This window comes from Lonchura striata, chromosome 1, assembly GCF_046129695.1.
Source record: "Lonchura striata isolate bLonStr1 chromosome 1, bLonStr1.mat, whole genome shotgun sequence".
In the NCBI taxonomy this organism is placed as follows: Eukaryota; Metazoa; Chordata; class Aves; order Passeriformes; family Estrildidae; genus Lonchura; species Lonchura striata.
The window spans coordinates 69112575-69130633 of record NC_134603.1 but is presented as its reverse complement, the minus strand read 5'-3'; the positions used below and the strand labels follow the sequence as shown (position 1 = coordinate 69130633).

Sequence of the window (18059 nt, the reverse complement as noted above, 5' to 3'; positions counted from 1 at the left end):
CCCTTTTAAAAAAATGTCTGAAGCCTATTTGAAGATACTCTCTCGGCCAGTGCTGCCCTACTCACAGACAAAGTCCACAAGTGTTTTTTACTTATCTGGAAGCGTTCTTTCTGCCTTCAAAATGAAGTACTCCACTGCTGGTTTGCACGCAAATGAATGACCCAAAGCTTCATCCCATACTCACATGCTTACTAGCAGGTTGACTCTGAGGTAAAGATCCAGGGGCCAACACTGGAGAGCTTGCAGGGCTACAAAGTTCTGGGAAGGGATTTGGGATGGCCGGCAAAGATGATGTTCGGAATTGCTGCTCTTCTTCTTGAAGACGCCTACAAATACAGAAGCACTACGCATTAAGAGGAGCAAATTGGCATCACTAGACCTGGCTCTCCTCCCCCAGGGTTTGTGATAATGACACTAAAGACAAGGAATCAAACCTACTCTTTTTCTAGGTAACTACTATACAGTTACAGCAGCTCCAAGCACAAAGTAGGTAATTGCATGCAAAAAATGACCAGGCATCCATGCTTCTTTTGTTGCTGATAATTTGATTACTTGTGTGAGTAAATGAGGTAACTGTGCAAATAAAATGAACAGAAATATCTATCTGTACTCACTGTTGTAAGCACTAGATTACAAGCTTAAGCTGTGTATCCCAGAAAGTCAGTAAACCTCTTCCAAACCAATGTGAAAGAGGAGAAAACAATGGCAGTCACTCAGAACCAAATTCCAAGTGGATTTGAAAACAAACATGAACTACCCTACTGTAGAGTTCTCTAAGCTGAGACTTAAAGCAATATTGTTGCCTCATTAGAATACGAGATTCTATCTCGAAGCAACGTGGCATTTCCCGGAGAAATGAAAAGGCAAAGGCGTGGCTCTAGCAATAAACAATTAGCTGGAATTGTACCCTCCCATCTTATGCCCGCTGCACAGTTACTGTTCAGACAAGTTTGCATCCACCGCCTCATGAGTCTACATGTAACAAAGTTTCAAGTTCCAGTCTATAGTACCCCTGGAGAAAAACTAAAACCTACCAGAAAAGCTGTAAGACCTATTTGTGACTACACAGATGGCTTTTGGTTTCCCTGCTGCCCGGGCATCACCACTGAAGATGCACCAGCTGACTGCAGAAGGCTGCCCTTCCATGCCTAAGCAGAAGGCACCATCTAGTGGCAATCATGAAAGTTTCCAAATCAACTAACTTCCGGATTTGAAAGGCAAATCATTAAACATCCAGTTTGCTCTCATTTTTCTGCATGCCTTCAGCAAGCAGAGCTTCCTCAACAGAGCTGCCTGGGAGACAACTGCTGGGTTTGCCCACAGCAGCATCTGCCACTCTGGGTACTCTCATTGTCTTTGCCTGTACCTGGCAGATGACAAAATTTAACTACTGTGAAATATGCTCCACAGGTAACTTTGTCCTGTAATTTAGTTGCCTTGATGTTCCATGAATAAGTCTTACAGATCTGGAGGGTTGCAATAAATAGCAGGTTCCAATAATAACTATGAACTATGCCAACAACTACTTGATCTGCTTCGTTTTTTTTTTTTTTGTGCTCCCCATGTGTGCAGTTCTCTACAGCACAGGGTAAAAGGACAGTGTAAGATTTCCTCAGAGCAGCAGACATGTCATATCTGTGCAACAGGGTGCTGTACTGCAAGTTTTTTACTGACCTCCACTGTAAGAAGTGGAACCACAGACTCAATACAATTTGAAAGGTGTGGTTTCCTGAAGCTGGGAATTCTGTGTGCTGTGCTCTGCTGTGCCTGTATTGCTGCCAGTGCATCATTTACTTCATAAGTGATACACACATAAACCTGTATTCCTAGGAGATCAGAGTCAATCACTCTGTTCTGGTGGGAAACAAGATAGGTCCAGATAACCCTGAATAGAAGCTTCACCATTACTTCTTTGGTGATGATAAACAGGAGTTCTGGTGTGCAGGCACGTACAGATTTCAGAAAGGCAGAGTGTTCTCAAAATACAAGTTGCTAAGATTTTAAATACCAAAAATAATTTAAGTGTTTTGACTGAGATATTTACAAAATATCAACAGCTATAGGACTCCAGAGAGTACATTTTCTCCTACAGTCCCATCCAAGGTTAACTATGAAACACCTGTAGAACTGATGGCATCATCAGCTGACTTAGCTGCACTGCATACCCATTCAAATAGAAAAGCTGCCTGTCTTAGGTATACTATTCCTATAAGCAATACATCAGTATTAAAAGTTAGAAGCCACCCCTTCTACGCTTGGAATTTTTCTTTTATTATATTACTTTTCAGACCCTTCAAAGAACAAACTGTTAACTAGTAGGAAAGAAATTAATTTACCACTCAGCATTGACAGGAGCTCCCTTCCTCCTGCTGCCTAAAAAGATTTTAAGAACCTGTACATCACCTATATACTCCCCAAGAGTTTTCAACTTGAAGCCTGAATTCCAGTCCTCAGCCCTACAACAGGAGGACAACTTTAACACTTTTTTTTGGTAATGACTTACACAGTGCACTCAATTGAGTGAGTTGAAAGTGCCTTGTGAAGAACAGATACATAACTAAGATGTTCTCCATTTTTTGTTTGTTGGTCTTAAATTATTCAGGAAACCTTCACAAAGAGAGAGGTATATCAAAAGTAGTTGAGCATACTCTCATCTATCTATTATGATCTCTTACGTTTAATAAAAACTACAGGCTGTCAGTGGACACCAGACTTGAGAGCACTGGTTTTAACAGTTTGGAAAAAAATCCAAATATGGATATAGATTCTGCCAATTGGTACCAATGACACACTTCTACAAATCAGCTACTGCAGAAACATCAAACCTTGACTAAAAGAAGGGTGATAATACGTGGAAATATTATGTCCTTTACATACTTAGTACATGTTTTAATGCAAAAGTCCAGTCTAACACTAAGCTCCTCACCAAAGTGTATCTCCTATTTTAAAATATAGTTCTTTTGAAGCCAGTTCATGACAACTGCTGGAAAAGGAGGCGAGTGCCTTGTCCCTACCTGACTGCCATGATGCGCACTGGCTGGGAGCGCTGCACCCTCTGCCTCGGGGACAGGGGCTGCAGGGTGCTGGGCCCCGAGGACGGCAGCTGGCTGCGGTTCAGCTGGCCATTCTGGAGGAGCGGAGTGGTTTCCGACTGCATGCTGCATGTAGAGTATAAACTTTCAAATGAGGAATTCATATCATTTACCAAAGCTTCCAGGTCCACATCGTCATCTGAAAGACAAAATAAAGGCAGTGTAACACACCTGGAAGTCCCAGGCAAAGGAAATGTGCCAACAGCAAAGATTAAGTTTCAATAGAATTATAACATAATTATTTAACTACATTTTTACAGTGAAAATTACAATTACAGAAATAATTTATTTCTCTTAGAGTATCTCTTAGAGTAGAAACTAGTATGAGCCAGCAATGGACATTTGTTTTGTCTTCCATGGAGGAAAGCTATGGACACAGAATAAATATTACAGTATTTACTATATATATATGTGTGTGTGTGTGTGTGTGTGTGTAACCAGAATTTGTAGGGATTTCTAATAATGACAATGCTAATGTGAAGCACCACTTCACTTACTGATGAACTGCCATATATTTCCAAAGCGTATCACTTAAAAATACCTCGGTTTGGCTTGGCAAAGTATCAAGTTTAGATTGTCCAATACTGTAATAAATACTTCACAAGATGAAATAATTTAGAAGTAAAAAAAAAAACTAAGACAGTTCTGCAGTCCTGCAATACGTCATTATACAGGTGAATGCTATATCTTGTTAAAAATCCTACCGTATTTTTGTGATACAGTATTTTGAAGGGCAATCCAGCAACTTTCATGTAAAAAGATCTATCTGTATCCTTGCTCTTGCAGTGCGATAGACTTCTATCTTAAAGAATACAAAGTAAATCAACCAAGGGTGTGGTATGGCTGGCTGGAGGAACATCCGTCCCTAAAAAGGGCACCAACCTTTCTAAATACGCCACCTTACCTCACTGTAAATAAATAACTTGTGCTCAGTCATTCCTCCCTAACAATCATAATTACTCTGCAAGACAAGAGAACTCTGCAAGCCCTTTGCACTAACCACTCTCTGAACTCCTCTTGCTGAGCACTGTAATTACTCCCTAGCCACAAGTTACATCACTCCCTATCAGGAGTTCAGCAGGCTGATGAACACACACATTGATATCTGCTTCTGGTTACAGCACAGCCACTGCTGGAACAGCTACTCCTGACCAGAGCCTTGTGCAGCCAAAACTGTGCCCTTATTTTCCAGATGCATCAACTGGCCTGGCAAAATATACCATTGCTGCCTGCAAACTTTCTGTCTCACAAAACTCCTCATGACAGGGAGGGAAAGTAGAGACAATCAATGGAGCTGGTAAACACACTCTACTTTGTAGCTTAAACACACTGTATTTTCCATTATCCATTCTTTTGCCATATTTTCTAAGTAAATGAACCATCAGAAGCAGCATGCAACCAGTTGCACTATTTTCTTTTAGATACCATAAATGATTTTGTACAAATATCACATTTCTTGAGGATATAATCTGAAACAGCATAACTCAATTTCTGTCCACCAACGACATGCTCTGATAACCATAATGAGATCTGAACATGGCATTTACATGGCAATTGTATTGAGATGCTGATGACCTCCATTCTCAGTGTTGGGTGAACAAAGGACCTGCTCAGAATTAAACAGGTTTCTGGTCATGCCCCTACACCTGAGCTCTATTTAGTGACCTGAAATACTATGTATCTCACTGCAAGTCAGTAGACTCTTTTCTATAAAATAACAGCCACTTAGCCTTCACTTAGAATGTACTCAAGAGGATTTCAAGATCTGAACACATCAAGAACACAAAAATAAAACCAAAGCAAAACAAAACAAAAAATCAAGAAAACCACAACATCACCCCACAAACAGGTTTCTTCCTTTCAATTTCCCTGAATTTTTGTATTTAACAGCTACTACACTTCTATTAGACTCACCTTCACTAGGTTACAGCATCTTCTCTGTATGTCAGCTAGTTGATGTATTTTCAACAATCTACGCTTTGCTTTGCTTGGACAAAGTCTACAATAATTTTTCCTGCTATTTTTAGTGATTTTGAGACAGAGCTGCAATTTAAATTTCATGCCATCCTCCACATTTTTATCCTATTTGGAGAGGACATATTGAAAACACTTCTTGAGCAATCACAAGGGAACCACAGAAGTAGGAGCATAAAGAGGGACAGGCCGAATTACAAGGCTTTTAAATTTTATCATTCATCTAAAGTACTGAGCTGTAGGGTGTCAGATGGCTGTCATGTAAAAGCTTTGGGTTGGATGTAGGAGACATAAAAGACAGACCCTGACCACAGAGTCAGGGAGTAAATTACAGTAACTAACAGCAATTGTTTAGCACGGTGAAAAGCAGAAAGGGAAGAAAGTCAAGGCATATATTCAGTGGAAGTCCATATGGCTTGGTCCCTGAGGGTGCTAATTTATTAACAATTTACACAAAGCTATTGGTGTGCAAGATCATTACGTTTTCAGGTGATTGTAACATGGGAGGAATGATTAAGAGTCATCTCAAGCTATCTCTGAATAAGCAAATAGTTGCAAAGGTGTCCTATGTAGCCTAATATGCATAAAGTGAGGCACTTCATGTAAAACACTAAGCAAAACAAGTACATAGTTTAAAGCATTGAATTACCATAGCAGGCTTTTAAGTATATCAATTACACACCTAAATTCAATTTCTAACAGGACAGGCACTTGACAAGGTGCATATAGAGTTTTCCTAATAATATGCTGCACTGAAGTCCAGAATCTGGCTTCACTCCTCTGTCAGCTCCTTTTCTCTGTGGGTGAAGCACTGGTAATAATAGCCCTCAATCTTGCTATAAAACTTTTGCAGGAGCAAAAGATCCTTAAGATTCTTAAGCTTTTTGAAGACAAAGCTGCAATCTTCAATTTCATACAGTTTCATCTCTATACAATGGCATTTAGTACTAAATACCATTATGTTTTGGAGAGGTTTCAGCATGATGCAATAGGAAACCTCACTGCCACAGCCTACACCTCGGAAGTGCCAGCAGATGTCTCAGCCTGCCAAGTAATCCAGTATGTTACTGTGATGGCTCTCCACAGAGCTTAACTAAACAAAAACCAAATAAGCCCTCCACAGGATTTCTAACTGTTTAAAACATATGCAGGCACACTGTTCAGAAGGGTATTTAATATATAGTGCAATCCTTCGAAGTATCTCTATACCAACCAGTGAGATCCCGCCTCCATCAAGACAACCCTATGCAGAAAAAAAAAAAAAATGTTGACAAAACTGACTTTGAGAAGACATGCTAGTTAACAGCAAAATTTGCAAATAATTGGATTTAGATCCAGCACAGCACTATGCTGGTCCTTTAAGTATGCACACACAGGTTTTGTGACTGACCTGAAAGAATCTAGCAGCCAGAGTTACAGGTAGCTGAGGAGCTTCCAGCTCCCCAAGTATCTTGCATACGTGCACTTCCAGGGATACAAAATTATATTTTTCTTAATCTGTATTGAATTCTACCATAAAATCAAGGGGTAGGAAAGTGGATATTCAAGGTCTAGTCTTCCATTTCAACTGAACAGCACAGAAGCTACTTAGCATTTTCATGCACAAAGATGCAAACAGCCCTTAACTTTTGACTGTCATTTTTAAATGAGAACACTTGCAAAACCTAGCTCTGACATACTTCTGGTGGTGGACAGGGTACTGGCAGTTTAGTAGACTCTTCTGTGAACAATGTTCATTCCCAAACTAGAACCAAAGTGCACACACTGGCAGATGTCTGAACTTCCTTCTGTTTCTTTGCCCACAATTTGTTAAACTTTGGCTTTGTTCAGAAACCAGCTCCACTGGATGTTGCAAGTAATATTTTTGGTAAAGTAAATCATGATTTCAATTACAAGAAAAGATTTAAAAGTTCAATTCAAGGAAAGAGGAAAACTTTGTTACAAAAACTGTACTAAGATAGTTAAGCTAGCTAGGTAGGTAAGCTGTCATGCTCCATTTAAAAAAAAAAAACAACACTTTCTGAATACATTTTTTAATGTTTTCGAGCACAACATAGGAGGGATGATAACCCCTAAATTAGGCCTGAGCAAACTTTAATCTGTACTTAACCATGTCCCACTTGCCTTTCTGTTTCTAGCCCTTCTCTATCCCCTAGATCCTCATTTATTTACTTATTTTGGTAATTGTTGGCCTTGACATGTTAAGCTCAGCTAACAAGACTAAGCAGGATCCCACTTATTCTGAAGCGACATAAAGCTGAAATGATCCTGCTCATCTTCAACTGTGCCAGCTTCCTGAAGAAAGCAGGTATTTTCACAGCTGTCAGGGGGCTCACTGCATTGAAGAAATTCTATTTACTGAAAAAGAGATGAATATGGAAAGAATCTCAGATTTGGACTAGAGACCAGGATGCATTTAATGTCTCTAAATGACAGTTCAGCAAATGCCCTTCCCTCTCATATATGGTCCACAGTTCATAGGGAACACACTTGAAAACCATCACAGGACTTAAATTAGTTGTGATTTAAGAGGCTTATGAAAATATTTTATTTTAAAAAATAATTTTGTTCTTGTTTGCTCATTTTTGAATTTAATCATCCAGCATTATCCTTTGTATCAGTTCCCAGAGATAACTGATGTAAGAGCTACTAGGAATTAGGTAAAAGACTTATAAAAAAACTATACCACTTTTCTATTGCCATGGAATTAAATCTGATATATAAGAAACCTAACAGCACATCTATAAACAAATGTTTGATACAGGTAATTAGCTATTGATTGATCACCTATTCCTATCTGACAACCTAACACCAGCAAAATGTGTTTCAGAGCAGCACATTCAAGAGCCATCTTGACAAAACAAAAAAGCTAAGATATACCTAATAGAAGATTTCACTGAAGTTAGCTGAGTAGAATATGGATTCCAAGTTGTGAGCAGCCCCTCCAGCACATATGAATTAACTCTCAAGGAGACTAATGGAAACAGCGAAAGAAAAGGAACAAATAGTTGCATACAGCCTACCATTCTGCATTGATGATGTAGTGAAACACTATGTAAATCACAGGTGATACATGGAAAATACATTTATAGTAAAATGAACAGAAGAACTGTACAGAAAGGTACTGTTGAAAAGGAAAAAAAAAAGGCATATGAAGTACTTGTGGTATCTATCTCAAGATCCTATTTAAAATCCTCTAAAACTGCATGTAAGTTATTCTGATTTGTACTGGTGATGCAATTAAGCTTTGAAAAGGTTTTGGCATTGTGTAAATCTCATGCATTAGGGTCAAAAATGCAGGCAAGGATTACCACATGAGATGTGTATACAAACCCTTCTACAAGGGTTTGTATATTAAGGGCACCCCTTGCACAAGAGCACTGCAGCATGTCCCTCCAGTACCATGTCCAAATGACATTTTGAAAAGACTTTTCAGGAATCTCCATCACTACAATTTTTTGAAAGTGTACTATTACTGACAACACACAGCTGTAATGATGCAAAAAGAAGTCCACTTGTACTCCTCTATTACTTTCTCCCTCTCAGCATGTTACTACACTCGCTATGTGTACATGAATGTCTCATATCCCTCTGTAGTCTGGTTTCAGCTTCCACTAATGCCACAGGCACCAGTTGATCTGCAATTTTCATACAATCAGTATCCACAGCCCCCTACAGATGCATGTATTTAGTACTTGGCAGCTTCTACACCTCTGAGAGATGCATGCAACAGAAGGTGGATGATAATAAGCAGATCTCTTGCAATTTTTTAAAAACCCGACAGTGCCCTCTACAGTGATGCTACAGCTGAATGACACCCTCTGTTCCCAATATCAGCTCCAATTCTATTCAATCTCTCCCCTTCTGATTTCTTGAAAGCTCCATATGGATGGGAAGTTTAGCACAAGAAACAAAAAGACAATATAAAAAACATTTGCAAACCCTATGCTTTCACACTATTCTCCAGATCAGAGAAGGCTGTCAGACAGAATTATAAAAATATCAAGACTGCCTCAGTTGAACATTAGAAGCTTAGAGGGTTTTTTGTTCATTTAAAGTGAAAGCAGAAGGCACAAACACAACTTTGTGTCCTAGAGGCATCACTAACCCCAGAGCAGCCACAGTCTGAATTAAAAATTACGAGCCTGAACCCCAAAACTTTATGTGCCCTGTAAGTTTCCTTATGGGCCTCTGCATGCCTTTCTTTTATTGCATTCTAATGTTATTCAGATAAGTGAAATCCTCTATTTTGTACTGTAACTACAGCTGCTGGCCTACAAAATGTCACATCAGTGCATGTAGCTTGCAAAATGCTAAATGGACCATGCCATGGAGAGAAGGGCAAGAAACAGAGATGCTGGTTGGTATAAGAGCATGAAATTGAGATAGGCATCTTTGAGCACACTGAGACCAGAGAACCACACAGAGAAATCAACAGTAAACTTGTAACTGATCCAGTATTCTCCAGGTGATTTTTAAATGCCACACACATCTATTCCCATTTCTGCCAGTATGGCTGTGATGGCTAACACCAAGTACACATACATTAATTACAGGTGCTGGAGAGAACTCTCTTTATTATTTCACACCTCTTTTCTAAAGGTTCATGGTTGGACTCCAGATATGTTCTCAAAACACACCTGATAGATTTCTTGAAATAGAAGACAAATTAAATTGAACAAAGTTAATGTTGCTAGGTAACAACTATAGGAATAAGCTACATATGAAAGGTGCTCATAAAAAACCAAAGCTTCAGTGAGTAACAGGAACAACTGGCGATAGGTGCCCTGCAGCAGGAAGGAATGAAGTTGTACACTTGGCTTAGTGGGCAAAATGAGTTTTAGGAATTCTGATAGAAAAAGATGGAAGGCTAAAAAATTAAAAATTCTGGTTTTGTCCAGTTCACACCTAATGCTTGACATCCCAAAAAGTGAAGATGATGAAATCTAGGTATTTGGGGGAAGGGAGGGTGGACAAGGAGGGTTTATTTGTTAATTACAAGGATAAACTAAGGCAAAGAATGTCTCTGATGGAGATTTTACTGGTTTTGCCCTTTGATGGTGCTGCAATTATTCACATAGCATTTAGAAGCACTTCCCACTCTACATGCTCCCATTTCTAACCCATGGACTGTAGTCAGGTTGATGCTTTTGTGGAATGGATGGATAGTGGTTGCCTTGACAGACAATTGCTGTAGGTGGATATCACCACCACCACCATCACTGCTAAACTCTTGTTAGACTTTACTGCACACGGAAGTGTTGAAGCACTAATGGCATCAGTATGAGAAGGGCTTGAAATCCAAGGAAAAACCATCTAAACCATCTAGAATTCTGACTGCCGATGTTCCAACTGTAAGAGATAAGATTAAAATATGTAAGTCACGGCCAGTCCCTTTTCCAGACTCACATGGACCATTTAGAAAACAGAATTTATGATACCCATTTTCTCAAAAGAAATTTGTAGCTTTGGGGGAGAAAAAAAAAAAAAAAAGAAAAAAAAAAAGAAAAAAAAAAGAAAAAGAAGGAAGCATACCTTCCTTCCTAAAAGAGCATCAGGTCAAAGTTTGAACCCAAAGACAAACAGGACAGCAGCTGATCCTGTGTCACTGCACACTGGAACAGCCCACCTCCTGCTGGGGTGAGCACACCCTTGTCCAGCTATTGCTGATGACAGCAATCAGCCTTTCAAAACCCTCTTCACAGACCAGTGCCTGCACAACCACTGCTGTATAGTAACTATTGAGTAAGCACATCACTTAAGCAGAACAGCAGATTAAGTAGACTCTGGGAAACCATAATTCTCGAGCAGATTACAAAATCCAGTGAAAAGATTAATTTTCAAGTAACTGGTAAGATCTGCGGGTTTTTTCCATGAACATGAGGTTCAGTGGTTTTCCTGTATATTTTTCTTGTGTCACCTGCTTTTAATTCATTGATTTAAGAAAATGACTGATACAGACCTTTAAAAAGAAAGCATTTCTTTCTTTGGGTTTATCAAGACAAAGAAAACCCAAACCAGACTCAGTTACCCAGACAGAAGCAGCACCATAGAAGGCAGAATGGGATATTCCAAACGTGGGGTCAGAGTAGACCAATCCTTAAAAAACCCCCAAGGACAAAGCAGTTACATTGGTGAAGGCTGCAATACATCACAGAGTGCACAGGCCAGATGGATTTTCCTGGCCCAAAAGGAGACAGGAACAGAAGGAAAGCTAAAGCTTAAGTCAAAACTTAGTGAGTAATAGTCATGACCCTAGAGCCTTGTTGTGGCCCACCCTTAACTCAGGACAAAAAAGAAAAGAAAGAGTGAACATGAGATACAGACAGATCAACTGACCCCAGGGATTCTCCATCCAAGTCTTATCTTCCAGGTGAGGTTAACTGGGTGTCCAGCACTTGATACATTATCTCAACTGCAAAACTGAGAAAGCAAGCCCTGTCAATATATCCCAAAATTATGATCATACACAGACTGTCACTTATCCTTCAAGACGTGTGTGTGGAACATCTGGGCAGCAGAAGGGATCCTGGCCTGTGCAGTCCATACAAAACAAACAAAAAATCCACTGGAATTGTTCAGATAAGAGGCAAACATATTAATCTACTGAGCCATCAAGGAACTTACAAATCAGACCTGAAGAAGCACAACACTGGGTGGCAATGAATAGGGGAATTGAAATACTGTCAGATGACCACAGGGTAGATGCTTGACTGCATATTATATTAGACAGTCATATTTATGAGAGAATGACTTTAAGAAGATATCTTGTACCAGTGAGAGCTGCAATTTGACACAGAAAAGGTCAGGTTTAGTTGCACTTTTACTGAGATTACCTAGCCCTACATCAGAAACAGAATAAAAAGCTTGAAAATACCTAATAATTATATATTTTTATCATGTTTATATAAAAAAAAAATTATTTTTCCTAATTTATTCTACCATTTCCTATATATAGATTTTTACTCATAGTACTTTTCTGAAGTTTTACTTGGATACTTTATTCTTATTGCCTGTGTCTGAGAAAAAGAAGAAAAAAGTGAGAGTGCAAATCAAATATAGACAAATAACACTACTACACAAGTCACAGTTCAAAAGGAAGTTAAAAAGTCACAGAGATGAGAAGAGCTACACGTGTCTTGCAAATCTATTTTTTTTTTTTTAAAGGCAAAGTTAAAAACAGTCAAAGCATCTATTGCTTTCCTTTCAGGAACCTGTATTCTCCTTCCCTGATTAAACATCATAATATCCAGCTGAGTAATCCCAGCTGAACAATCCTTACAAATCAATATAAGTACCACTGCACGGATTAGTCCCTCCTATCCTGCCAAGAAAGCCCAAGCTTTATCCCTGCTCTGGGAAACATCATACATAACCTCCAACGTGCTGCTGTAGCTGCAGCCAAAGCCTGCAACACCCTGTCTGCTCAAGCACCAGCGTCCTGACTGCTTGGGGAAGTCCCTGCCTGGCAGCCAGCAAACTCCAGCCTTCTTGCATAGGGGGCTTCACTTAAAATCTACTCCACAACAACTTCAACAAAGCTTTTAAGTAAAAAGTAATTGGATTGACCCAGAAACTCCATTAGCATTTCTCTTCAGGAAGTGATGGGTCTGCAGAGCTGGTGCTGAAGCATTATTATTATTATTATTATTATTATTATTATTATTATTATTGTTGTTGTTGTTGTTGTTAAATGAGGCATGACCCTCATCACCTGATACCTGAGCTAACCTTTACTCCTACTAAGGTTAAACCGTGAGTTTTAAATTTTGCTTCAAACAGGTTTGTTGCTGGCTTAGAAAGCATGTTTGAAGATGTAATATAAGTTCCAAAAGTTGCACACAGCAATTAATGAATCAGCTATTCTTCCAAGTTAATTAAATATTGCGTTTTCAGCATATAATAGTTACCTAGCTATGACCGATGGACTTACAAAGCAGACAGCTGGAACATTTACTATTTAAGGTACTTCTTGTCAAATTTAAGAGAACCAAAGTCAAATGAAAAAGTAAAATGCTTTAACGCCACAGTAATTTTGGTTTCTTTTTATCAGTTGCTTTAATAGTTTAGTGTTAACTGCAATCATCATTTTGGTAAAATATCTTTAAGAGACTAAACTGAGGGAGAGTTGTTTGGAATTACAACACTGCATTAAAAAAAGCCTCCTTTAAGAGGCTGTTGGGAACTTGTAGAAACTTATTTGTAGAACATTAGAAATTGCCTCTGACTTGAATTTTAAATCCAGTACCTGACAAAAAAAATAAGCAAGCCTAACTACCTTAGTTTCACTTCAAAGACAAAGGCAGCTGCCATCCAGATGTCCTCTTATTGCATAAAGCAGCACATCGATATAAGCTTTCCCTACATTTTTTTGCCCTACTAAAGGAGCACTGTTTTGGGGCACGCATTTAATTTCATCTGCACACAGATACGCTGTCCCCAAATCAGCTGTCTCTTTTAAGCTGTTCTTTCAGGCAAGCCAAGCAGCTGCTTCTGAAAAATCACATAGTCCTTTAGGGGTGCAGAATAAGGAGATCTCCTCCCTTGGCCTTGTCAGCAAAGGGTGGATAATTTCAGAGGAATTACTGCTGTAAGGAAGCGTGAACCTCCACTGCTGAGAAGGGAACGCTACAGTCCTGCCACACGGATCCCCAGATGGCAAAGCATATTGCTGCAGTCTCATCCCAAATGGCGGTGTGGAGCCACCACTGAAGGTGTCTGTACCCCACTCTGCTCAGGAAGAAAACAGTCATTTATAAAAGTTCTGTGATGCCTCCTTCTGCTGTGACTACACTGTTTCCAAGAACTTCCATTAGTCAACCTGTTTTAGTTTTTTTAACATAAAATAACAACCAAAAGAACCCTCAACTCCAATCAAGGATTATGTCACCAACAACATCCCCAAAACCAGCAACAATACAAAACAACAAGTAATTTACATTTACTATTCAAAACTTCACTGAAAAGCAGTAACATCAGCCTAACTTGAGGCCTAAGAAAACCATGTGCTAATGTTTCTACTCAACTCACCAAATTGAGTCTCCCTTCTTTTCACCTAAGCAAAGCCTGGTGCTTCGTGATTTATATCCCACAGATAAGCTGCACTGGTGAAAATCAGTCAAGATCAGGTTCACCCAGAGGGGAAATCTCTAGGTGTGCTATGCAGAAGACTCATCACAGCACAGTATGAGTCAAAACAAAGTTTTCCATTATGCCTGTTTTCCTTCTGAGACCCACATGCCTGATTTCACAAGCTGTGCACATTCTTAGTTCAGATACACAGGGCATACCCTGTGATTTTGGGAAATCAGCCTGCTGCTCTCTCCATCCAGTCAGCGTTCATGGAGCCCAATCCCCTGACTAGACTCACCTCCTTGCATGTCCACAGAACAAGGCTGGAAGCAGAACACAAGATATTTTCCCTTAAGGGTACTCTGTTAACAGACCATCACTTCTTATGATGCTGTCTCCGCTTCTTTTACCCTATGTGACAAGGATGTCACCAGCACGCTCAAATGAGCTTACAGGGCACTGATGTCCTGTGCTGCTTTACTCACTCCACCACCCCTCTTAGGAGAGACGCCCCAAAAACCTGTGGACACCGGGTCAGTGTTCTCAAGAGGTGAGACAACCTGCTCACCTCGCTCTGTTTCACATCTGAAATAGAGCCCAGAAAAGCAGAGAAGACTGGTTTGCTCAGCCAAAAGCACACCCACGTATTTACAGACCTAGAAAGGCTTAGACCTAGAAAGAGGCAATGCGTCAACAGGACAGAGCTCAAGGTAGGCCAGAAGTGTTGCTGTAAAGCCTGAAGGCTCTGAAGGACTTCTCTCAGTGGCTTTTTAACAAAGTCAGCACCTCCAGGTTAGCCACCAGAGGAATAATACCCATGGGTGGCCCAGCAGCACGCCTTCCCGACCTCAGTTCTCTGACCGAGCGACTCATCAATGATGCCACCCTATCCTTAGAGGTGACCTGTATTTGGACTTTAGTATATGCCACATTCTCACGATGTGTATTTTTTCTGCTTAGGCTCTAAAACTCATTGTCATCTTTCTGAAGAATATTTATGGTTATTCTGGAGCCTAGAAGCTGTAGTCACTGGGCTCATCACTCAGTTGTCTTTGACTTGCAGACCTTGCAACTTAAAAGCTATCATGCACAGGCAGTACTTTGGATTTCAAGGGGACTTGGAACACTCTATTCTGCCTGAGCTCTCCAAGATTTTCCAACCACTTAAGGACAAACCACAAAAACATACACAAAAACAGAACTCCCTTTTTTCCCTTGAACACCAGCAAGCTTACAAATTAATTGCAAAGATAAACAAAAAAATTAGCAGCCCTCACGAAGTTTTGTTTGAAATATAAACTAATTGCCATCCTAGCTTATAAAAATTTAGAAGCACATGAACATGTAAATTCTCGAGCAAGGTATGTTAATTAGGAGGGTTAACAAGGCATAGCCAGTTCAAGATGCTCCCTGTGCATTTACAGATCCACTCAGACAGTGGTGCTGTAACACACCCTAGCATCACACTGCTCCCAGCCTCATCTTGGACATGGCACAAATTGCCTGCAATCTTGATTTGGACAGAAAGACTTAAATATTGTTACTGCAATCCTAATGCCATTAATGAAATTACATACTAATTGCTTTGGTCAGTAGCACCTTATATACTTTAATTACTTAAGCAGCTGCTTGCTGTTAAGAACTCCAAATTTAGCTACATCTCATGCTATATTTTGAAAGGATTTTTTTTGTTTAGGTGGTTTGCCCAATTTAAATCTGGCTTTTTTTTTTTACCTGAAAATGCAACTAACTTGACAGAATCTTATCCTTTTTAATAGGCACAAAGAGACTTAGAAAATGTAACAAATTCAGATTGATATTCCCCTTGAAGTTTCTTGGCTTTAAGAGACATGCTGCAACCCTTTTCAACCTCAATGCAAGAATGTCAGCTCCTTTGATGCATTTCTCAAGTATCCTCACATGACATAGCTTGCTGAAGTGCTGTCATGAACCACTTGCAGCATAATGTTTACATAAAGGCAGAAATAAATACTGTGCTGCTTATCACAGTCAGGTAAACTGAAAGACAGTAATGACTGAAGCTTATTGTTACAATGTACTGGTAAAAGATTCTAGTGCAGAACTCACATCAAATTACAACAGAGTTGTTTTTTTCTACAGATTTTGCTTATTTTATTAAGCTATGAAATTTGAGGGGTTTTATCCCCTCCTCTTATTACATGAGCTTAAAACAAGTCTCAAGCTTGCTATGTCTGCTTTACAGACAAAGTAAGAATCAGTTACAGAAATGTACTATACCAGTTTATTTTGTGACAGCCTTAACATCACAAGATTTTTTTCAAAGCTACAGGCACCATAAATAATGCAAGACTACAATGTTATCTTTTGCTATTTTACTCCCCTTTAAAAAATTCCAAAGCATTTTCTTTGGTATGACAACATATTTTCACTGATGTTCATCAATCTTTTCTTAGATGGACCCAAAGACCATCTGATAGAAAAACAAACAAACAAGTACAGACTTTGTTTCCTTATTTGACAAATTTACAAGCTAAAGCACAAGCCAAGGCAGCTGTAACAGAACATAGAATGTATAGTTATCTAAAAGTATTTTTAATCTTTAGTAGTGAAAACTAAATGAAGGTTATTTCTCTTTTCTGACATGTTTATGCACCTAAACACACTTAATTCTAACCATAAAATGAATAAAACACCAACATATGGTCTCAGAACAGGAAAGACCTGCACCAAGAGCTTCTGCACCATGTAAAGCACTAGAAACCACTTCAAAGTTTCCTCCATCTCCAACAGTTCTCCAAAGCAGACATTCCATATGGGCTTCCTTTCAACTTGCAATGAACTAATTTTGAGAGTTATCTTGCTGAATTGAAGAGTTATCTTCTTTTATACTTGGCTCAAATGGATTTCAGATTCTTACTGTCTTCCTCTTTCACCACAGTCGGGTATCATTTCATAGAGAGCTACTTATGTTCTTTTCTAACCTATTAACCTCTCTAGTGTCCACTCTGTCAACAACATTTCCCAGTTCTGCCCTCATTAGTTAGTCTGTTGGCTCCTCGAAACTGAGCATGCACTAGAAGGCTCTGTCTTCCCACATGTTTACAATAAAATGCATTTTGTATAGATCTGCACATTTGCCTGAAATACAAGGAAAGGTTGCGAACAACCAGCTCAATAGAAATGACTCCACATTTCTACTACTTTTTCTGTTGAAATATCTGTATTTCTAGCCCAGTATAAGTGTCTAAGAATGCTTTTATTGCTGCATTTCATTTCACTTGTCAAACCAGAATAAACTTCCTTCAGAGAAAGTGGTTTTTTGCTATTACAAGTACATTAGGAAGAGTGCCAGCGCAGCTGTACCACCAAACCCCTGAGAGACACCAGACCCTGGGGAATGCAAATGGTCTGAGAACATCTCTTTTCAGGGCAAAGTCATCAGCATGGAGATCACCAAGTCTTCTTGGTCAAACACCCTCACTGTAAGAAAGGAGGCATTCACCCCAGCCATGCCTTCAGCAAATTTCTCTGATCGTCTCAGTCTGCCTTGGAGCCAACAGTCTGACAGATTCATCTCTAAACTTGCTCTTCAGAAAGAGACCTCTCTGTTTTGTATTTCACCAGCATAACACAGCAGGAGACATGTATCCTGGCCCAAAAATTTCTGCACTATTGCCATAGGGAGGAAGGGTTGAGAGGGTTTTTTGTTTTGCTTTGTTTAGTAGTTTTCTTAAACAGAAAGTTTATAGAGATACACAATGGTAGAAAGATATTACCACAAACATAAATACTGTATTAGTAGACATCTTGGCTCCTACAATAATGGAAACAAATTAGATCTCTTTCAATAGTTTCACTTCAGCTACATACTAAAAACCATCTTAAAGAAATTCCATGTCTTTTCACTTATGCCTCAAGTGGTTTTAACTTATGTCTTTA

At 39.3% G+C, this 18059-nt stretch overlaps 1 protein-coding gene across 3 annotated transcripts in view; it reads right to left on the bottom strand.

Annotated features, from left to right (window-relative positions):
* The window catches only part of GRB10 (growth factor receptor bound protein 10), a 144131-nt gene that overhangs the window by 53045 nt on the left and 73027 nt on the right, over window positions 1–18059 (bottom strand). For all 3 annotated transcript variants that reach the window (XM_021546879.3, XM_021546881.3, XM_021546880.3), the window contains exons 4-5: window positions 3015–3231; window positions 185–326 (exon numbers count right to left, since the gene is read on the bottom strand). In XM_021546879.3, coding sequence (XP_021402554.1) covers window positions 185–326; window positions 3015–3231 — 359 coding nt within the window. The remainder of the gene's footprint in view (window positions 1–184; window positions 327–3014; window positions 3232–18059) is intronic.